We start from the raw sequence: 22,782 nt of genomic DNA on the forward strand, positions 1-22,782 counted from the left end.
AATGACACCTTTATTGAAGGCTTCGGTTGACCGCAAGGCAATTCAACAAGTGTGCGTATATAGGGCCGCAAATGCGAAAGCTTTCACCTGAATTCCGACCACAACAGCAAAATCCGTAAACGAGCAAAACGGCAGAGCTAAAGCAAATATGCTTGCTTCCGTCGCCACAGTCTCCTTCGTTCGTTGCGTCCGCACGTAGCTCTTGAGCTCTCATTTCGCCATAGCTGCTGGAGCTGCTCGGTCGTTTTCGCGCTCGGTGAATCGGCTCCACTCGTCGCCCACTTCCGTCTTTTTTGAGCTCGTTTCGTGGGTCGCTGGTTTCCGGTCTGCGGGTGGGAATATAGTCCCTCGCTGACGTTCAACTGCAACAGGTGTATCCACGCCAAACCGAAGACTGTCGGATAAAGTCTTAAACTTCAACACATCCGGTGAGCAGCATGGTCCAAAAATGCCTAAATTGTTTACAAAAAAAAAAAAAGAAAAGCGGAAAATTTAATGCGGGTGTGCGTGTGCAAAACATTACTGAACGAGCCACAATCGCCTGACCAAATTTATTGACAACATCGGGAAAAAAACCATTATAATTTTGTATTTATTGACCCATGTGAGGCGAAATATTACGAGATCCCTTCTTTGAAAACGAGTGTTTGTGCAATAACCTACTCGTAAAATTATCAAAGTCGATTTCCCCAAAATCCACGCTCGATTTTACTGGCGATAAGCTATAAGTATGGACAGCTAATCTCTGTGTCTGTGTACTATAGCAATTACTAATTAAGCACTCGTGAGTGTGAAACAAATCACCAATTGTGTTTCGTAATCTGAAAAGTAATCGCCTTAATGGTGTTTGCTAGAGTGCACTGGAATTTGCAGTCTTGCTATTCATTTGACTCAAGTTTTCAAGATGAGTTGAGATTTTCTTGAAATGGACTGATTTTGTGATTTTAATGTGACTAAATGTCGACATTACCATGTGTCCGCTAATATGTTGTTATTAATAGATTTCAAAACTCAAAGGAATTTTTTTTATGAATTTATAACTTAGCGAGACATTCCAAAAAACTAAAACCAAAATCAATTTAATTGCAATTTGCTGACAACAGACCACCGAAACAGAAAGTTTTGCGGCCACTCAACTAGAACATTCTAATTTGATACATATGAATATTTTGTCGCTTTTTTGCGCTCGAAATTTCATATCAACTTGTTTTATAATGTTGTTAATGCGGTAATTAACATTAATTCGTTAAAAACGACACCAGAACTTTGGCACCGAGGCAGAAATTAGAATCGTGTTCGCCGGACCAAAATCTTTGCGATTCCTCCCACTTTATCGTGTGTGATTTTATGACTTTATTTTATGCGCGCCATTCAAAGGAGCAAAGAGCTGAAAATAAGAGCCAATTAGAGAAATTGGTTTAATGGATTGCAAACTTCTTAGGTTCGACTTGTGCGTCAAACTAGATTTAATTCAATTGAAAACTGCTAACTACTCGCTCTTGATTCGAATGCAAACAATCATCGAGAGCTGCCAATCAAGTAAAATATTGTGTAAATAATTTATTCAACGCATTTTCATGGCTTTATCGAAGGCACAATGCGAGATTTTTGTATACTCGAGTGATTTTATTATCGCTTTGTAAGCTCACTGCGTCACTAGATTTTCGTGAAGATTTTTGTCAGAAATTCTGTGTTATCAAGGGAAAATCTTCTCCCGAATTCAGGGACAATCATTGCCCCGTGTTTCCCGAGTTCACGGTGATTTGCGCATTCCATGGGAGGTCGCCTGCTGGCCAAGGGTGCTAATTATATTTTTAAATTTTCCCTTCAGATAGCCAGATTGTGCACCCTGGCCGAAAGATCGCGGCAGTAAAGCTAGCTGGAGCACATGCGAGAACAAATATTTGTTAATTAAAAGGCAGAGACATGGCGCACACCTGTCGGCGGTCTTTTGAGGTCTCCGATAAGCGGGTAGAGTTTAGTAGTTTGGGTCGCCAAGAGCCTGGTCATGAAGCCCTCGAAACTGAGCTGCCAGCCAATCTGGCTTTATGATATTACTAATTACGCGAAACTGAATGTTTCAATTAGCTGGCGAGAACTAAAATTAAGCACAAACAGAGCCAAGTCGAGGCTCGTGTTGGCTTTCAAAATAAATTTATATAGGGCCGCCGGGAAACGTGAGATGTTGACTTAACTGACATACCGACACTGCGTCTAAAAATAATGCTATAGGTTCAGTATACTATATATCTTGTGGCCGCGCGCGATAACATATGTTAATTAACAAACTCCAGTCGAATTCGATACGATGTTTGCTCGGTTTCTGTTTGCCAGTGATCTTTTCCCGAGTCAGTGTCCTCCTGGTTGACAATTTGTTTCCTTGTCCGAAGGCTCTACTGTAACAGTGGCCTTTTGTTCACGCTGCTTGGCCAAATAATTAGCTGCCAATACTCTTGCGCCAAGAGGGCTGAATTCGATTTTGATTTGTCGCACCGTTCGCTGTTATACGGATTTGAAAATCAATCAAACACGCGTCCGCAACCGAGAGAACGTGACTGTCCAATTCGCGACATGCCAAATATCTGCGGATCGTTCGGAACGGCGAATCGTTTTGCTATTTAACTTTATCATTCGGGCGGCAGCTTGATGGCTTCATTACGCAGTCACTGATTCTCCCATCTCCCATTCAATTCCCAATCAGGCAACCCGCAAGATGCACAAACGCAACGCGGCTAATTAAGAGTTCAGAGTGCGGAAAAACACGGATATCTGGATATCTTCGAGGGGGGAAATGAGCCGCCCATTATGTACTTAGGATCTGTCGGCGGTAACGACAGAGAGCCATGAAAAAGCACACAAACCTGCACCGGAAGGAGGTCACTTGGCGCTCAAGGAGGGGCACTAAGTGCCTGACATTCGAGTTCCTATTCCGGTTGCTCTACAACCATCTGTTGCTAACATCGATGTTTGGCCCGGATTGCGTATACGCCACGAGTGCCGTCGGCAAGGCGTTGAGTGCAAGCAACTGTCATGACATCCACCACGGTTTCGATGTCTTCCCCAATCCCAATCCCACTCCCGCTCTCAATGCTGTCGATTCCAATCCCAACACCAGTTCCAATGCCACTGCCATGTGGCTGGGTCAATCGACGGACACGCCTGTGACCCTGACTTTGCCGCCCTCCGCCTGGAAGTGTTGCTGCTGGAATGCGAGCAATCAAGTAAGTGACTGATACCCGTACACTTTCAACTTTGCTCCATACGCGTGTGTTTACCAGCTAACCAGGGGGTAGCTGTAGATTAGCCTCCAATGAGGGTCACTTACTGACAAATAAAAAAGAGTCCTTACTACAAAGTTAATTAGGAAGATTGATAAAGTTAGATATTCATAAAGGCATAAATGTAATAATACTTGGTGCTGAAAATATAATATTATAATACAATTAGCCTATTTAATCAGCTTTTAAATCAAGTGGAAATATTTTTTAACAATTCTTCTGGTGATATAATAACAAGTAATTAAATTAGCTATTTTATAAGTGTTTTCCTTTATTCAATATGGGTTTGTTAAACAAATACTTCTCAGATATTCGAACGCAAATAAAAATTCACAATAAATCAAATTAGAAAGCATGAGGCATTCATTTTAAAGAATTTCAGGCTTCATTTTAATATGCTGTTTATTTAGACAACATTTCCCGGAGAATCCAGTGTGTGTATGGTGTGTATATACACCAAAGACAATTACAGCACTGCATTTTCATTTTAATGAATTTCAGAGTCGCGGCGAACAATGCAAAACAAAACGCAAAGACTCCGCCCACTGCAATGTTACATTTTTTAATTCCTACCTGTGTTATTTATGTCCCCAGAACGAGGAGGTGGAATGCCGTTGCGAGGGCGACGGTCTGAACCGCGTGCCGCAAACGCTGAAGCTGCCCCTCCAGCGACTGACCATCGCATCGGCCGGATTGCCACGCCTCCGCTACACTGGGCTGAAGGTCTACGGGCCCACATTGCTGGATGTGTGAGTAGCAACGTGTATTCCACATGTATAGATATTAATTGTCCTTTCGGACGGCAGGACCTTCACCGACTGCCTGCAGCTGGAACTGATACAGGACGGCGCTTTCGCTAATTTAACGCTATTGCGCACAATGTAAGCTGATTATAAGTGGCAGCTTCAATCGCCGGCAGCCCTTTATTATAAGTGCGTGTATCCTTTCAGCTACATCTCCAATGCACCCAAGCTGACCTTTCTATCGAAGGACGTCTTTGCTGGCATTTCGGAGAGCGTAGAAATAATGTAAGCCCTTTGCAATTACCGAATCTCGATTCGGGGTTCCATATGTGGTAGATAAATGGGGTGATTTTTCCAAGTCAATAAGCACTTACAGCTGTGCGATTTTGTTTTGGCCGGATAATAGGTCTATGTTGTGTCATCGATAAATATATAGCACTTCATGCTTTAACAGCCGGATCGAAGTTGAGTTGTTATGGAGTAGACTTTTGTTTGCCCTTTGATGCTGAATTCGTTTTTAACCTGTTGCCTTCGTAAAATACTGATTGAAATTTATTGTTTGCTGATAAATAAAACAGTTCAGTATGCCTGTTCCTGTAAAAAATACAATGTATAGGTACACGTTTTATATTTAATTCTTTCTGTATTTACAACAAACATATGGCTTCATTATTACAAAATCAATTTTAAACGCGTCAATATTCGTTTCAATTGCTTCTGGCGAATATTAAATTTCATATAAATAACATCGAACTTCAGATAGAACATGCGAAAAACTATTTGCTGTTAACTGTCAACTCGTTTTCTATGAAAATCTGAAATAATCCTGAAGGGGAAGAGCTGGAAAGTGCTTTGGGTGGTTATAACAATAGTGTGCAGGGGACGTGTGGGAGTCTAACAACAAAATGCCATTTTATTCCCACAGACGCATCATAAACAGCGGGCTTACCAGAGTTCCGGACTTGGGCCACCTGCCCCCGCATAATATTCTGCAAATGATGTGAGCACCTGAATACTAGAGTAAAATAAACGATTTAATACATACTTTTCTTGTATCTTATCTGTTTTTCAGAGATCTCGATAATAATCAAATCTCTCGAATAGATACTAAATCCATTAAAGTTAAGACTGCCCAATTGTACGTATAAATTGTTTTGCCCAAAAATAAGCGAGTTATCTTTAAAAAGAAAATTATCTTTGTAGAATTTTGGCAAACAATGATATAAGCTACGTCGATGATTCTGCCTTCTTTGGCTCAAAAATAGCAAAACTGTGAGTATTTGATAACATTTACATAAAAAAAAAGACTTTTGATTAACTGGTTACTTTTTAGCTCCCTGCAAAATAATCGAAAGCTTAAGCAGATGCATCCAAATGCATTTGATGGCATTATAGACATAACTGAACTGTGAGTTTTGCATTTTACTTTTTATAAAAATAATTTGATTATAATGTTGTATTATATTTTTAAGTGATCTCTCCAGCACTTCACTGGTTGGCCTGCCATCAGTTGGACTTCAGAACATTGAAGCATTATACATTACGAATACGCACACTCTGAAAACCATTCCATCGATCTACAATTTTCGGGTAAGGAGGACTTTCACTACAAGTATTATATATCTGAATTAATTGGTACCTTAATTTTGCAGAATCTACAGAGGGCTTATCTCACCCACTCCTTCCACTGCTGCGCCTTTCAGTTTCCATCGCGTCACGATCCCCAACGACATGCGGAGCGAATGCGGGAAATTGAAAAGTGGCGGGAGCAGTGCAAAAGTGACCATGGCTCCCGAAAGGAGAGATCTGCTTTGGATGGATTCGAAGGTCTTCCGGAGGATTTCGGCACCTTTGGCATGCCCGAACAATCTGGAACGGACGATACCTCCATCACATACGCTTCTTTTGATTACATGTCCGATGACACACTGAACAAAGGTACTTTTCACGAGAAGATCACCCTTAATCCGGAGGATGACATGACCGCTGAACTTTGTGGGAATTTTACTTTCAGGTAAGGTTCTCCTTAATTAACATTTTGTGTGCTCTAACTAACTAGCTCATTTTCTGCCTACAGAAAACCAAATATAGAATGCTATCCCATGCCGAACGATCTTAATCCTTGTGAGGATGTAATGGGCTACCAATGGCTTCGCATTTCCGTCTGGATTGTGGTTGCTCTGGCTGTTGTGGGCAATGTGGCTGTGCTGACAGTAATTCTATCGATTAGGTAAGTCGTTCAAATCATTTTGGCATAGAACGCTTGCTAACACTTTAAAAAATACGTTTCAATGAGGCTATAAATTGGACATTATTATTTGATTTCAGAAAAGGACTATTTTTCATCCAATTGTTTTTATATAAATATATTTTTTATTTAATAAATATATTATTTGCGAATTGAAATTGAGAACTGACCCATGTTCTTTGTATGATAGGATCTTTGTTTATTATAAAATTAATTATTTTAATATTATTTTTAAAATGTTGTTTGCCGTATTTGTAACCACTGTTCATTCCAGACCCGAATCGACGCCTGTGCCACGTTTTCTGATGTGCCATCTGGCTTTTGCTGATTTGTGCCTGGGAGTTTACCTGCTGCTGGTGGCCTCCATCGATGCCCATTCGATGGGGGAGTACTTTAACTACGCCTACGACTGGCAGTATGGTGGGTTGAACTGATTAATCAATGGATTTGTTTTTGATTGTGTTTTTATTTAGGTCTCGGCTGCAAAGTGGCCGGCTTTCTCACCGTGTTCGCCAGTCATTTGTCGGTCTTCACGCTGACTGTGATTACCATCGAACGATGTATGGCGATTACACAGGCGATGTACCTGAACCATCGCATCAAGTTGCGTCCTGCTGCGATAATCATGCTCTGCGGCTGGATCTACTCCATGCTGATGTCCTCGCTGCCCCTGTTCGGCATAAGTAATTACTCCTCGACCAGGTGAGCTAGCTAGGATGTCACTCAGAACCGAAGCACTGAATCCTTGGCCATTGCAGCATCTGCCTCCCTATGGAAAACCGCGATGTATTCGACACGATGTATCTGATTGCCATTTTGGGCTGCAACGGCGTGGCCTTCTCCATCATTGCCGTCTGCTATGCTCAGATATATCTGTCCTTGGGTCGGGAGACACGACAGGCGAGACATAATAATCCAGGAGAATTGAGTGTGGCCAAGAAGATGGCGCTTCTAGTAAGTAGATTAGATTTTATGTTGCTCCCTCTGAACAATTATAATCTCTAAACTCCATTATCCTTTTAGGTCTTTACAAACTTTGCCTGCTGGTCACCTATTGCTTTCTTTGGACTCACTGCTTTGGCTGGTTATCCACTTATCAATGTTACCAAGTCAAAGATATTGCTTGTATTCTTCTATCCTTTAAACTCCTGTGCGGATCCCTACTTATATGCCATACTTACATCCCAATATCGCCAGGATCTATTTACCTTGTTGTCAAAGTAAGTAACTTTTACACTAAAAAGATATGATTAATGAATATCTATTTTTTTTTAGATTGGGCCTTTGCCGGCAGAGCGCCTTAAAGTACAAGGATAGCTTATCTGGTCAGGCCACAACTCGATTCACTATCCATGGATCCATTCAGAGGCACGGTTCACTCACCTGCAAAATGCAGACCGTAATGGGAACGGAGACCCAGAAAATGCTGAAGTGCGGCGAGGATTATGTTTAAAGCGAAGCTTGAGTATTCTAAATACACTTCTTCCACCCCTGTTGTGATATCTACATTTAAACCTTTTAATTACGCTCTCTTCCGCTAATTGTTACAGTATTGTTAGCATCCCATGATTATTGATATTCTAAGAGAATACGTTTAATATACATTTTCCTGTCGTACTTAAGCCATTTAGTTAAAACTAAGAAAAGTATTGCTAAGAGAAAAGAGCTTATCCCAGTCAAAGTATATACATATTTGGATGTCGAATAAGTGGTTTCCAATAGTTATGAGTGTTTTAAGTGTTTTAAGCCGTTTTAAGTGTTTAGTGATAAGAAATATATTGGTGTAAAAACTATTTTCTGCTTTGACTTATTTCTTAAAACTTATTAAATGAAGTGAAAAGATTTGAAAATGCATGCTTAAACATTGAACAATTTTTAACAGTTTGGGGCCAGTGGTTTTTTAAGTTTGTTTGCCTTTTTAAGGAAACCTTTAAACAAAATTTTTTTAATTATTTAGAAAATGATTAAATAGCCTTTTTTATTTTTTTTATATTCTGACAATTGACGACATTTTACGCACATTTTACACGGGATTCTACATTGCGGATTTTGGCGCCACCTAGGTCTTGTAATTTTCCCTTTGGAAGTGGGAAATTTATTTAAACGAAATATCCCAGGATATGTTTTTCCAACCCTTAAGAACAGCTGACTTCAGAAAGGACCAAACAAGTAACGGGAAAATGCGGCGTCCTGCGATATTCGTAGCAATCTGCACAATATTTGTATTTAAATTCGCTCTCGGCTACAAGGAAATGCATGGACTGAATGGAAAGTTATTTCCCAAGGCAGCCACATTTAATTTTCCAGAGTACGCATATAAGGAGACCAGTAAGAATGTGAGTTTACGAACATATTGATTTTTCTGATCCACTTAACACTTTTAAATTCCAAACAAAAATCAGGAAATAACTTATCATGAAATGGAGGTGACTTGTGACCAGCACGCCCAGTGCATAAACCTCAGTCCCGTGGGCGTGGCCAAGATCAACTGCATCCGGCAGTGCATTTCACCATCCTGCTACAAGGACATCTATGCCTTCAACGAGCTGGAGGAGGGCGAAATCGATGCCCGGCTGAACTCCTTTAAGGGCTGTGTCATCCAGCGAATGTAGCAGCGACCCCAGTTGTTCAAGGAGTACTTAATCTACAAATGGCTGGAGTTCACTGGGATCACCTATTAAACTTGACTTATGATAATCTTTGCCGAGGACTCGCTTTTAAAAGACTTTTAGCGGCAGAGGATCTTAGGCTTTCGCCTTTTGTAGAGCATCAAATATGAAAAGAAATAAGCTTGTGAATCTGTAATCGAAATATGGTCCTTAACCTTAAAGCCAAATTTAGAATAAACTTTTTTCACCTAACTTAAATTTAAAAGAATTTTTTTCGTTAAAAACATGAACAAAAGTAAAATTGTAAAATATAAAAAAATTTCATATACAAAAAAAGTGCAAACTTAAAACTTTCTAAGAAATTTCTTTGGCCATTTATTTACATAATCGTATAATGTACGTTGTTTTACCCCATAATATAGTTATTTTAAATAGTTTCATAATATCTTAAAAATAGTGATATATCTTTACTTACTACTTAGTTCTTGTACCTCTTTTGGCAATTAGCCAAACCAACATTTCTCCCACCGAATGTTTGATTGAAAACCAATATATTCAATTGCATGTACACAGAACAAGTGAAACGGGAAAATTGTGGTGTTCAAACAGTTACAGCGGCAATTTCCAAAGGAAAATACAATTTAATTTTACGACTCTTGCGCCTATGACAGCAATAGTAGTTGGATTTCAGCCCCTCTGGTTCCGATTCCCTCTAGGCCATCAAACTCATGGTGTTCGAATTCGTAGATCAATCAAGTAAAATCAAGCGTGTTGTGTAAATAAACTACCCACCCACACACTCAAAGAGCACACACACAAAACGCACACAAGTACACTTATTTGTGCTAGTGCGGCGTTTAAGTTTAGTTCGGTAATTAAAAGCCAAATGCTCATAAAACGAAAATTTATTAGCATTGTTTAAGCGAGTGTGTGTTTGTCGAGCACACAAACTATGTCACATCGCAGTGCGTGTGTAATACAATTGCACATGGAAGGGGCGTGGCAGGGGCGTAACTGGGGTTATGGGCGGGACAGAAGGGGGCGGTAGGCGTAAAGGACGTCTGTAACATGTGGGTGTTGAAATCCCTATGGATTTTTAATGTGCTTAATTTGAGTGACAGCTCCAAAATGGGCACGATCGATTTCTCTGTGCTAACACGCCCTCCTTCCTGCCCCGCCCCCTTTCAAGCGAATGTCAATGTCCACACACACACCTACACACACCCACACACGGAGAGAAAATGTCACAGAAGTTGGACAATATTGAGTTATGTTTTTCATTTGGAAAATTGTGTGCTTTAAAAGAAAAACAAGGTTTGCAATTTCACTCATGAAAACAAAAGCTTTAATTGGTTTCGCGAAAGAAAATATATTATTGCATACTTTCTGTCAAGTTTTTAAGAGATTTTAAATTGCAGAAACCACTTTTTTATTTTTTCAAAGTGATTTAATTAATAGTAAAATGCCACACGAATTTGGCATTTTCATACGTTTAAAATGTATTAAAGAGTTTTAAACTTTTATTTACTTACTTTTCGAAAGCCATTAACTAGATATCAGTTAAATTTGTGACAAGGCCTCACCTTCTAATTCAGTAACATTATCCAATTTTTAAATTAGATCACATTTAAGTAAGCAATTTATCTTTCCTGTGTACGAACAACAATGGAGATGACAATATGGAGCTGATAATGCTAATTTCTTTGGCAGTGCACACACGCGCACGCCCTTATCAATTACAGGAAACCCATTTATTACCATCTGCATATGCAAGCCAATGTGTGAAGATGATGCCCCAATCCCCAATCCCCAACCCCAATAAAAAATACCCAAATTTCTTAGTGAACTCAGTGCTCATCTCGTGTAATTCCAGCTAATTCAGTGGAGTGCTGCGCGCCTTTAGAATCCTCCTGGTAAGCACAAAGTAAATTCATAATTAATACATTTGCAAAGAGTGATAAAGAAAGAGAAGCGAAATTAACGGCGAACGTCTCGTACAGTGGGCCCTCTGTGTACACAAACGGCTCGGCGCGACGCACGCACACGCCAAACGAAAGGCAAACGGTTGGCGAGTGGCAAGCGTTTGGCAAATTAGCCAAATGCGTTATTTGGCCCACAAGCATTTCAGTTTCAGTCGCTCACGGAACGTCCTGGCGTTTGGCCGCAAAACCAGAGAACAAATCCCCAAAACGCCCAGAAACGAAGAAACCAAAGAGCCAAAAGGTCGGAGAATTCGGTCGAGTGGTTTTTTGGTTCGGTCCAAAAGTGAAATTCAAAACGTTAAATGTGTGAAAAGTGTGCAATGCTCAGAAGAATATACAATATGTATCCAATGTGATCTCTAGACGGTCAACATCTGGCCATAATCAACTGATAAAATTATCAATTAACTGGCTGTTATCAGCCGAGAGCCAAACTAATGAGCTTGTCGCGGTTTCAGTGTTTCAGTGTTTCTGTGTCTGGGCAACAAGTCGCTGATCTGACATTGCTTTGTCCTGTTCACCCGGCGCGAACTAATCAAATAAATACGCCGGTTAATTGGGAAATGCATATTAATGAGGCCACCGCCCGCACCACCCACCATTGGTGGAAGCACTACCCTTCCTCCCACCACCCATTCATCCATCCACCCACCATCCCAACGACCATCTCACATCGCAGCGGGTTCACTGGCAGCTGTTACCTCTGCGCAATTCACCTTTCCTCGTTTATGGCACATTACTTTGGGCCATGTTGTCTCGATGGCACTGCCAAAGTTTGATGAATCATGGAGAATCGTGCGAAAATCTCATTTTCTCGGCTGCGTTTATGTCTGCACTTAATCCGCGGGCTCGCCACTTCGATTAGTCAGTTCGAATTTCCCCCGCATCTCCCCCTCCATCCGAATGCCTTTTTAATTTTATATCAGAATTTTCTAAATATTTCCCAAACAAATCCGGCAAATGTGTGTGCTCCGTGATAAAACATTAGCAACAAAATAAATACGAAAAGTCAAGAAGGCTAGAGTTTCAGATCGAAGTGGGAATGCTCTTTTGAGGACATATCTTAAAATGTATATTAAAGTTTAACCTTAAACAAAAATGTATTTGCTAGCTTCGGCATAAAATAAATTTTGTGCAAATCAATAACTCAAGACTCTCTCGATTCAAGCAAACAAATCAAAGTCAAAGGCATTGTAAGAGATATGTATTTTCTATAGCATCTATAAGATAATGAATTAAGCAAACAAACTAAAAGAAGCATTTTTCTCTTCTCTTGAAGCTTCAAGCTGAAAGATCAACTTTCGTTGAAATACTTGTTGAAGAATAAAAAGACTTTTGCTCTCGCTAAAGAATGTCTCCTACCTTTTGCTATGTTCTTTATAATACCCTCCTCTGCCAGGGTATAACAAATAATAAATCCGAAAAGTATGAGAAGACAGAAATAAAAAATGTAAGGCATCGAAAGAATTTTCGCCCTGCCGACATTTGTGTACTTTAATCGACAACACAAAAGAAGAATAACAACAAGAAACGAGAATAAAAAAAAACGCAACCTGAGAAAAAGTATCGCGCATACGCCGCGTTGACTATTTCGCTCCGCGTAAATCGTTGGATGCTGCTCGCGAGTGGGGGGCGGTTGTAAGAGGGGGAGGGTGGGGGATATGGGGATGGGGTAGGTAGCATCAGCATCTCAGGTTGGACGTTCCGACAACCGACAGCCAACTGTCAGTTTGTAATCAACGCGTGCCAACAGCAGCAACGCGGCAGCTGTGCGTGTGCATAAGAAACTTTTCGGGTCGCCCGCCCCAGCGACCTCGTCACCTCACCTTTAAAATACACCCTAAAAACACCAAAACACCACCCACCACCTACCATCTACCATCCCCTCCCCAATCCTGTTCGATTTCGTGACCTATAGCCACCCATCAATCGGCAACAAATGGCAGCATTACATCGCCGACGAAAACCCATTGTGCAAAGCCGGAGACTAATCACTTAACTATTTTTAAAGCAACGCACATGCAAGTGTACACGGGAAACAAAGTGAAATTAACCAAAGTTATCGATTCGATTTATAATTGATTTGCTGTTTTTGTTGTTTGATAGCCGAAAGAAACGTTTATGCTTCTCGAATGAAAACAACATATGGTTGCCCAGAAATCTGCTGAATTTTCATGAGATATTAAAAAACCAAATGATTTAAAACTCGTCTAAAAGAATATTGAAAAAAATTGATTTTCTTTAATAACAAAAAAAAAAAGTGTTATGGATTGTTTAACCCTAAAAGACTTTTGTGTTTTTAAAACATTACATTCCGTATAAAGTGAACAACTATGAAGTGAATTCAAAAGTGATTTTAACCAAAATCCAAGGCAAGTGAAAAGACTTTTACATAAAGTATCCAAATTAAGCTAATTAAATTGATATCTGCTAATAATCAAGAGTGTTTAGAGGTGTTGCCTAATCTACTATTAATCATTCCGTTAATAAAGTCCACACAGTGATCTTTTTGACCGCAAAATTGTGTATTTTATGAGATATCTAAATTTAATACAACATTTTCCATAAAAGCTAATCTCATTTGCCAACCGCTGCGATCTATTTTTGAAATTAGTGCAATCGTAAAATGATGAACGCCGCTTCGATCTTGAGTGGCCAATAATTCTTCAAAAATATATACACGTTCATATTGATCCAATGTTTAGAACTGATATGCAAAGCGATTCGGCTTTTTCGCGGTGCAGAGTGAGAGATACTCGTATCTGAGAGATGCAGTTCTGAGTACTCGTACTCTCGGCGTTAAAGTGTGTACTTAAGATGTTTGACTTGCGGGTGTGGAGCAGACTTCAAACGGGGGGATTGGGGCTTCTCAAATGTAGTGTCATCCGATCGAAGGTCGCCAAGCACTGAGATTCCGAGACCGAATCCCCAGCCAGAGGAATTCCTCGGCGGCAAAAACGGAACATGTGTCTGATTTATTTATTTCCCGACAAACGATATAAACAGAGCAATATGAAAACAGCGGAATATGAGTTTTACGCTCGGGACTATTTGCCGGCTGGCTCTGAAATTGAATTGTAAATGGCGATATTAATTGGAAATCATTTAAATTGCATTGTTTTTTTTTCTTTTTGGCTGCTCTATGCATGTTCGGTGGCATAATTTATGGACGCTAATTACTTTTGCCCCGCTGTATATTTCGTGTGCTGTCCAAGGCCAATTACGCTTACTTATTGCAATTTATGTGGCCACAGTCCGGCCGTAATTGGAAATTGTGTAAGGTCGCAGGCAATTCCATTATTTGTATGCAGTTCTGGTCGCCGGTCTTCGAGTCTGTCGGGTTTTTCTAATGACGCCACCGCGGCTGGGAACCCAACCCAGTTTTAAGATTCCCTCCAGCCATTTGATTAAGTGACCTTCTCGCCCACGCAGGATCAATTTGTTGATGTTCGTCTGAGTTCAACCTGCGAAATGCCGTCGGAAAGTGGTTTGCAACATCCGGATGCCATAATGCTCTACTCCAAGTTCTTGTCAACTGCATTGACGGTGACCACAGGCAACAGCTCCTCGGATGGCACACTACTACTGATTCAAACCACGGCAACTCCAAGTGGAGAAATACCACCAACTGGAGGATCCACAACACTCAAAGTGGGTGTGCCATCGATGAATTCCTACCTGGTTAGCATGGCTTGGCCAAAATCGCTGGCGGTGGCCGTCTTCCTGATCCTCATCCTGGTCACCGTAGTGGGTAATACACTCGTCATCCTGGCTGTCCTGACCACGCGACGCCTTCGCACGGTGACCAATTGCTTCGTGATGAACTTGGCCATCACCGATTGGCTGGTCGGCACCTGTGTGATGCCCCCCTCGGTGGTTCTCTACATAACAGGTGAGTTTGCCCATCGACGGCTGAAGATTTATGGCTTTCCAAGGGGCCACTACACTTCTAAAAGGCAAAAGGAATCGGGAATCGGGAATAGGGAGGAGTGAGTAGGGAATCCGTGGCTAGTGTTTACTATACCAACCGCTTTGCTCCGGTGGAAGTTCAGTATAGTAAACATTTACCAAAATCAACGGGGGGGAGCACATTTGTTCGATTCCGATTCAAAATAATCCCATAAAAAAGTTATACAATCGCACTTTGCAAAAAATATACAGTTTTTTTCGATTGCAAACATTTTGCCAGTGGCGAAGCCTTTTTTATTCGATTCCCCAGAAAGACTTTTTGTTTGATAACTTTTCTGAAGAAGATTTGGTCGTATTTTATCTGAATTTTATTTAGGTTTTCTTATGTATGTTATTTGGTTGAAAAGATGGAGTTATATATAGGACTAAAATCGTTTGCTTCAATTACAATTCAACTCAATTAAACGTCTAAAGTTCGCTCGAGGAAATAACTGGGACATTCTTGCTGGTTATATAAGTTCTTGAGTAGCTTTTACCTTTATTGCCTATAATTATAATTAATTATTACCAATTAATATTCAGATAATCTCTTAAACCTCTTATTTCAAGGGTAAAAAATTGCAGAACATAAATACTAGACCATCTAATAAAACAAGTTATCATCTTGCAAAAGGCGAAATAAATCCGCTTTTTTGTTTCACTAGCAACCAATCAAGGGTTAAAAAGTCTAAGCTCCTCCATTATAACTCTAAACAACCTGTGAATAATTTGGGATAATATAACTTGGGTAGACAGTGTAATGCCATCCTAATCCCCGCCAGCTGCACAAATCAAGTCAGTTGAGGCATGTCCACAAATATTTTCACTCCTCAGGCACTTGGCGCTTCGGCTGGATACTGTGCGACATTTGGATCTCGCTGGACATCCTCCTGTGCACCGGCTCCATCCTCAGTCTGTGCGCCATCAGTCTGGACAGGTGAGTTGGCTCCACTAATTTCTTAATTTGTCGTTGATGTCATAGCTGTGCTCCATGGTCTCTAGTCCTTGGTCCTAAGTCCTTTAACCGAAGGGAAGCCAAGGCGAGGTGTAAAAACAGTGCAAAATAATTTATTTGCTGACGTTTTTATTGGCCCATGACCGTTGTCGTGGCCACTCCATTGCCACACAGTGCATACCCTTTGAGTGTCCAACGACACAATGGCTAGGATTGGATTGGGTTGGGCAGACAGCGACGCCTTTCAGTCCTCCTCCTCCACCTCGGGAGCTTTTGTTGGAAGTTTCAATTACATTTTAATGGCATTTCCAAGTTTTGTGTTGTGGCTCCGGCTCCGGCAAACCGAACTGAGCTGATCCAGCTGAGCTCCAAGCCCCGAACCCTCCTCAGGGCTTCCAGCTCTGAATCTTCTGGTCCTGAAACTGTTCCAACCAACACCCACTGCGTTCTGTTTGCCTTTTGGCCCTGGCCAGAAAGCCGGCTGCGGCTTTGCGAACAATATGTCCGCCTGGCTTTTTTTTTTTTTTTTGTTTTTTGTTTTTAGTTTTGTTTTTTGTTTTTTCAGCATTTCTCTGGCCATTTCTGTTGCGTTTATTGGCCTGGCTTTCAGTCTTTGTTTTTTATTTCGCAGGTATCTCGCCGTAACACAACCCTTGACGTACTCCAAGAAGCGGCGTTCCAAGCGACTGGCCCTCCTCATGATTCTCGTCGTGTGGATAACGGCCCTGTCAATCACATGTCCGCCCTACTTGGGCTGGTAAGTAAGCTCCACACGGCTGCACCGAGAAAAAGTGCTCAAGTATTCAAGAATTCCATCCCATGATCGATTGGCTAACCGTTCGTTAACAACAAGGCTTTTTATTAAAATCTTTTCACTGTGATGAATTAGTACGGAATGGAAGGCCTTTAAAGGCATTAAAAACGTTGTTATTACTTAAGGATCAAGCAGTTCCAACAATTCTTTGATAAATCGAATTTCTAACAAATTTCCAAAGAACCCTAAAGTACAATACTTTTACTTAAAGCTTCAAAGCCATTTCTAATTATTTCATTAAATTCTTCAACGAATTTCTTGTTTTCTTTATTTCTTATTCGTTTCAAAACATGTTTAAGTATTTCTTTCTTAATGAAAAGTCCCAGGAATATAATTTAATCATTTTATATCCCTTAAAAATGTTTATTATTTTAATTATGCTTTTTTTGTAGTGTAACCCTTGCCCTTTTACTACCTTCCCCTTCCGGAGGCGTGGCGAAATTTTCGTGGCTGTTTCTAGCCACTGGGCTTATTCCTTTCGTTTTTTTTTTGACACTAATGGCTGCGTGGCCCAGTATAGATAATGTATTGCAAAGGGTACTGAAATTCATACGCTTATTTATATTTGGGCCTCCAGCTGCGCCTAAAAAACATTACGTAATTGCGCGGGTTGTTGCTGTTGTTCTTGCACTCATTACATTGAAGTTTTAATGAGTTGTTAATGACTTTGTTTGCCGCGGCGCATTTGCTTTGTTCCCACCTAGACATACACACAACCAAACACCCTCACACACACACACCTACACACAAGCCATCGCAATCCGAAAGCCGCACACTTGGTTGTTGCATACTTCCAGGAACCCAAATTAACCAAAACTCACTCACACTCATGCACACACACACACACACACTCACCACAACGTCAGCGTGTCCTTAAAGCCCCTGGCCATGGCTTAGTTCGCAACCTCACCCCTCTTCACCCCCCCGAAAAAACATGGCTTAAAGGGCACATTAGAACGAGCTGAGGCCGAATTATAGCCACAGCTGCAGGACATTGGAAAATTTTGGAAAATTTGTGCTGGGGGAAAATCGCAATTATATCAGGCAGCAGATGCTGCATTTTGCCATTTTTCAATTCTTTGAGCGGAATAGTTTCATAAAAAAGTTAGCAATTGCAGTGGGGAAAAAACTCGGGTTGCATAAAATTTCGTTGCAGTTTCTAACTCAAGTTAGTCAGCATATTTAATTATCTTGAATTTTGCAAAGCTTTTCTCTTTTATTATTCACAGCTTGTTAGTTTTCAAAATGAAAAGCAGTCTTGCTTTCGGTGTTATACAAATATTTGCATAGTTGCTTTATAAAGTTTTTCACTTGTTCTTAGTTATCAAAACTTATATTTGTTTCTTTTAATTTGCTTAAATGCATTTCTGTTTGAGTGGTAAAATTTGTTAGTTTGGTCTTTTGTTGCCCAATAGTTATTTAAATACGTGCTTCTTAGTTATTCGTTTCCTTTAGTCTGTTTAAATGAATTTATGATTCAATAATAATAATAATAGCTCTTGATTATTTCTAGTCCTTTGTTTCTAAGTACAGGCTTTTATTTGTAGCCATGGTTAACTATACAGCTATTTTTATTTTCTTTAGGATAATTTGTTATCAGTTTATATAATTGGCGCGGCACAAAGCTTTTATGGTAACAAACTTTTACGACCTCAAACAGATAATTCATTGTTGCGACTATGGTATTACACCATCGGAAAATTCCATTGAATGGGTTTTCCCCCCCATTTTGCCATTCAAACCCCAAAAGTGCCAGTCATTCCTCTATAGTTCCTTGATCAAGTTCACTAGGGGATATAAAACCAAAAAAAAAAAAAAAAAGAAAACGTATGCTTTACTTTGTTATCTGGAAAAGCGCTTCTCCGGTCTATTGATTTAAAGTCAGCTCCGATTTGCGTTTGGCTGAATGACCGTCACGGGGAGATGTGCATAAATAAAAGGCTTGCGGAAGGGACTCCGAATGGCTTTGGCTCAGGATTTGAATTCGAATTTCGTCCTGCTTAACTCAGTCAGTTGTCATGCCCAAAGTCCCAGGACTCCGCAAAAAAAAAAAACCGCATCTCCCGACCGCAATCACAGCCGCAAAATTCAGCAAACCTACATCGCACATCGCACATCCTTACAACCCACAATCCTGCCAGCCTGCCATTCAGCCATCCTGCCATTCTGCCATTCTGCCATCCTGCGAGCAGGAACCACATGCAATTCGAACTGGAACTGGAACTGAAATTCAATTTGGCCACCATCCATCCACAGGTACGAGGCGGGCAGGCACCAGGCGGAGTTCGTCGACTGCCGCTACAACCAAAACAAGGGCTACGTCGTCTTCTCGGCCATGGGATCCTTCTTCATTCCGCTCACCGTGATGCTCTACGTCTACGTGAAGATTGGTTATGTGCTCACGTCACGGCGACAGCGTATTGTTCGCGACGCGGTAAGCCCAGCTCACTTTCTACTTTCCCCCTAACCCTCCCACTTCCCACTGCCCCTCTCCCCTTTCTCCCTCTCCTGAAATATCTCCTAGAATTTATCATGTCACACTGTCTAACCAACCAACCAGCTGACTAACTTGTCAAGCACTCAGGAGAACATCATTATCGGGCATCAGAACACAAGTACTTTACTCGACTTAATTTAAGTCTTAAAATGAAGATCTTTCAGCTGATTAAAACATTTATCAATTAGGTATACCCAATTTGAAATGAGCTTGAGTTCTTAGTTCAATTTAATTCCATGTAACCCCTTGAATTACAAGTGCCTAAGCAGAAAATTCAAGGTGATATTTTGAGCGCTTAGATTTGATAAAAACCTTAACAATGATTTACTGTAGGTAAGATAATAGTTCACAAACTTATTTCATAGATAATGGAAATTCGTTCTTGTGTGTTGCTTTATTTTAACACTGTGTTCAGGTAACTACCTTTTAAATATAAAAGTTCAATTTAATAAATAAATTTATTTAAACTTCCATTGCTTTTAATAACTATTGCTAATAATGTTATGTTTAGTAAAATTACATTTTTAGTTAGCTTGTTCGGAAAGGGTTTAAAAAAAAGCTGAGGCTGAATAGTAAGTTCATGAAAGTGTTTAGGATTTAAGCCTAAGCTAAAATGAAACTAATTAATTAAAGCAATCTCCAGCTACCGACATGCAACCTGAATTATTCCTGACTTTTTTGTCACTACTCTGATATTCCAATCTCATTTGCTCGCCTCCTCTCCAGAACTCGGAGCGCACGGCGGACTACGACGTGGACGGGGACAACTTTATCTCCGAGTCGGAGCACTACCACTGCACGCCAACCAAGTGGCTGCCGAACAGGAAGTCCCGCTGGAGGTTCAGTTCGCTGCACGACACCACCAACACCACCAACAACACCACCAACACCACCTCTGCGAATTTGGCGAAGGGACAGCAGTCGTCGGTGAAGTGCGCCAAGTGCTCCACTTCGACTGGCACTCCGGGAACTGGAAGTGGACTGCCACTGGCGGACAAAGCGGACAAAACGCTGACGTTCAAGCATCAGCCAACTTTTTACGAGCTGGTCGAGGTGTCGCGTCTCTCGTCGCTGATTCACTGCTCGGCAATTAGCTGCAAGTACGGCGGACCCTGCATCCACTCCACGCCATCCGGATTGCATTACGTGGGCACGGAGACCTCCTTTTCGGACACCTGCCTGAGTTCCACTTCGCCGGGCTTGGAGGTTACCGAGAAATTGGAACCCGAATCCATGGCGAAATCCCAACAAAAGCAACAGCAGCAGCAGCAGCAGAATCAGATTCACAACCACACCCATCATCATCATCATCAGCAGCATGGTAATCATCAGGGATCGCAGAACCATCACCACAACCACCATCATCGAATGCCAATGCGAGTTTCGACCACGAAACGTGATAGCAAGACCGCCAAGACACTGACCATCGTGATGGGCGGCCTAATTGCTTGCTGGCTGCCCTTCTTCGTTTACTACCTGCTAATACCCTTCCTGCCGCGACCCGCCGTCCTCGAGGACCTCATGTTCGGCTTCACCTGGATTGGCTGGGTCAACTGTGCCATCAACCCGTTCATCTACGCCTTCTACAATCCCGACTTTCGCACTGCCTTCTGGCGGCTCACCTGTCGTCCCATTTGCAAGCAGAAGCGCCCTCCCAACCACTTGGCCATGTTCCGTGGCTAGTTTCCAAGTTTCCGGCCTAATGGAGCACTTAGAAGTGTCCAAGTCGCAGTCGCATTCACTGGTTGCACAATCGAAACTCAGTTTTTGGAGGGGGGAGTGTGGTCCTAACTACAGGAACTACCTCAGGCATATCCCTTTGCCTCTGCTGCTTTCGAAAACTTTAAAGTTATGTACCAAAAAAAAGGAAGGATAGTTAGTGGCAAATGCAAATGTGAAAGGTTTTTGGCCTAACTTTTTGGCATCCCAGAAAAAGGACAATGAAATGCACATTTTACTACAAGTGAAATAAGATGAATTTGATTTCATTTCTTTTTAAAAAGTATTCCTAAAGAATAGTCATAAATTTAAGCATAAACTAAATTATTAAACGAAAGGAATTTCGCTTAGAATAAAAAGTATTTTATATAAAATCTTATTTAAAATTAATTGATCGAAAAGAGAAATTCCATTTTACAATCTAGTTACATTGACAATGAAGTTGTACTTCATTAGCATGTTTTCTGTTTAGCACAAATTAAATTGCACAAAAATGCCTATAAGGTCAAATCTATTTTTTCCACAAAAAGCAGCTAGCAAAGCGCTCTGGATAAACTTTAACTAAAAGCCATTAAATGAAATCAAATGTTTATAGCATAGACGTGTTAATTTGTTTGTCTGTCTGCCCGAAAATGAAATTATTATTTGGGCACACAAGTTCAATGCTCAGGCCTTTTAGCAAAGTCGTGGCATTTGCCTCATGAGCCGAGTTTCCCCATTAGTATTCATTTTGCAAAGATCCAAGCTTTCAGTTACACTATCTATCCCCAGGCAAACGCAGAAACTAAAACTAAGATACTTTGGGTAAATATTGGTTCAAAGACGATTGCCTTGTTAAGCCAGAAAGTTGCCAGCAAAAAGAAAAATCCTTTGAGGCTTCGAAATCCCACTTTTCGAACAGTGGCTTTAAGGCCACTTCAAGGCGGTATCTTTAAGAGCCAGTGGACCTGGCCGGAAGTCGGGTTTCTTTCCTAGACCAGATCCCAAATTGCTATATAGTATTTTCGTTTGTGTGCGTGAGCGTTGATTGTGCCGAGGAACGAGAAACGAAACGAAACAAAAGACAAATTATAGTATTTGCGAGTCTTTGTTGCCTGACGGCGACTGTTGACCGTCAGGATGAGCAGGATGATGATGATGGTGATGAGCACGAGGACGTAGATGTGGACAAGGACGAGGACGAGGAGGAGTCTACTGTTTCCTCATCTTCATCCACACTCCGAATTCTTTGTTGTGTGCGTCTATTTTTGTGTGTGTTTGCAGTGGCAGTAGCTTTAGCTTTAGCTTTAGCTTTAGTTGTAGTTGTAGTTGTAGTTTTAGCTGCCAACGACATATATCCTGGCTGCGTCCTTTGTTGGCCAAGTCCGGTCAAGCCGGGAAGCCGGGCCTAACCCCGCAGGCACGGTACACAGTTGTCCGGCCAACCCATTTAATGTTTAAGCAATCGCACGGCTCGGCACACGGCACTCAACGCTCGCCGCTCGAAAGCGAAAGTGAATGCGAAACTGTAACTAAAACTGGGCCGGATTTCAAGCTGCACTTGAGCCTCCTGGCATTTTTAATGACCTCTCGACCCAAGCCCCTTTGTCACACACACACACCCATACTGTGACACACACACACACTGGCACTAGCACTAAACTCATTAAGCATTTTAGCCAAACTAATTTGTATAGTTGTATTATACTGGTAACCAACTATGTATGTATGTTTGTACTTTATAAATGTTCACTTGGAATGGATCTCTGCAAGGACCAATCGGCCAGCCGACAAGAGTCCTAGAAATAAACTTTAAGTCATACCCGCAGGCAGTTTTACTATTATCCTGGAACAGGATTACGGCGGAGATGGAAGGCGGTTTGCCAAAAATATGAAATATGCTCACAACTCACGGCGGTAATTTCGGCATTCGGCTATAAATTGTCACACAAAAGTTTTACGGGCAATTCGAGGAACACGTCTTCTCGTTCAAAATTAAGGTAGAACGTG

The 22,782-nt window shown here is 41.2% G+C and overlaps 3 protein-coding genes across 4 annotated transcripts; all 3 read left to right on the forward strand.

Annotated features, from left to right (window-relative positions):
* The first annotated feature begins 5 nt into the window (after positions 1-5).
* LOC108092205 (lutropin-choriogonadotropic hormone receptor) lies at positions 6-8,062 on the forward strand. Its single transcript, XM_017191733.2, has 17 exons — positions 6-428; positions 2,702-3,221; positions 3,873-4,027; positions 4,085-4,159; positions 4,229-4,306; positions 4,947-5,021; positions 5,094-5,159; positions 5,225-5,293; positions 5,355-5,429; positions 5,494-5,611; positions 5,674-6,035; positions 6,099-6,251; positions 6,544-6,689; positions 6,743-6,971; positions 7,028-7,223; positions 7,293-7,489; positions 7,545-8,062. Exons 2-17 carry the CDS (start codon positions 2,844-2,846, stop codon positions 7,720-7,722), a joined length of 2,550 nt encoding a protein of 849 aa, XP_017047222.1. The 5' UTR covers positions 6-428; positions 2,702-2,843; the 3' UTR covers positions 7,723-8,062.
* A 367-nt stretch (positions 8,063-8,429) lies between these two features.
* On the forward strand, positions 8,430-9,136 carry LOC108091913. Its single transcript, XM_017191297.1, has 2 exons — positions 8,430-8,605; positions 8,672-9,136. Exons 1-2 carry the CDS (start codon positions 8,450-8,452, stop codon positions 8,879-8,881), a joined length of 366 nt encoding a protein of 121 aa, XP_017046786.1. The 5' UTR covers positions 8,430-8,449; the 3' UTR covers positions 8,882-9,136.
* Positions 9,137-11,027: 1,891 nt separating this feature from the next.
* On the forward strand, positions 11,028-22,594 carry LOC108092136 (5-hydroxytryptamine receptor 1B). 2 transcript variants are annotated; one of them, XM_017191644.2, is made up of 7 exons: positions 11,028-11,101; positions 12,967-13,232; positions 14,293-14,752; positions 15,643-15,745; positions 16,395-16,520; positions 18,834-19,011; positions 19,801-22,594. In XM_017191644.2, the coding sequence occupies exons 3-7, from the start codon at positions 14,332-14,334 to the stop codon at positions 20,755-20,757; spliced, it is 1,785 nt and encodes a 594-aa protein (XP_017047133.1). In that variant the 5' UTR covers positions 11,028-11,101; positions 12,967-13,232; positions 14,293-14,331; the 3' UTR covers positions 20,758-22,594. The 2 variants fall into 2 exon arrangements, with proteins under 2 accessions (XP_017047133.1, XP_017047134.1); XM_017191645.2 differs by lacking the exon at positions 11,028-11,101 and adding an exon at positions 12,614-12,629.
* Positions 22,595-22,782: the final 188 nt, after the last annotated feature.

The sequence above is a fragment of the Drosophila ficusphila genome, unplaced genomic scaffold (assembly GCF_018152265.1).
Source record: "Drosophila ficusphila isolate 14025-0441.05 unplaced genomic scaffold, ASM1815226v1 contig_791, whole genome shotgun sequence".
Classification (NCBI taxonomy): domain Eukaryota; kingdom Metazoa; phylum Arthropoda; class Insecta; order Diptera; family Drosophilidae; genus Drosophila; species Drosophila ficusphila.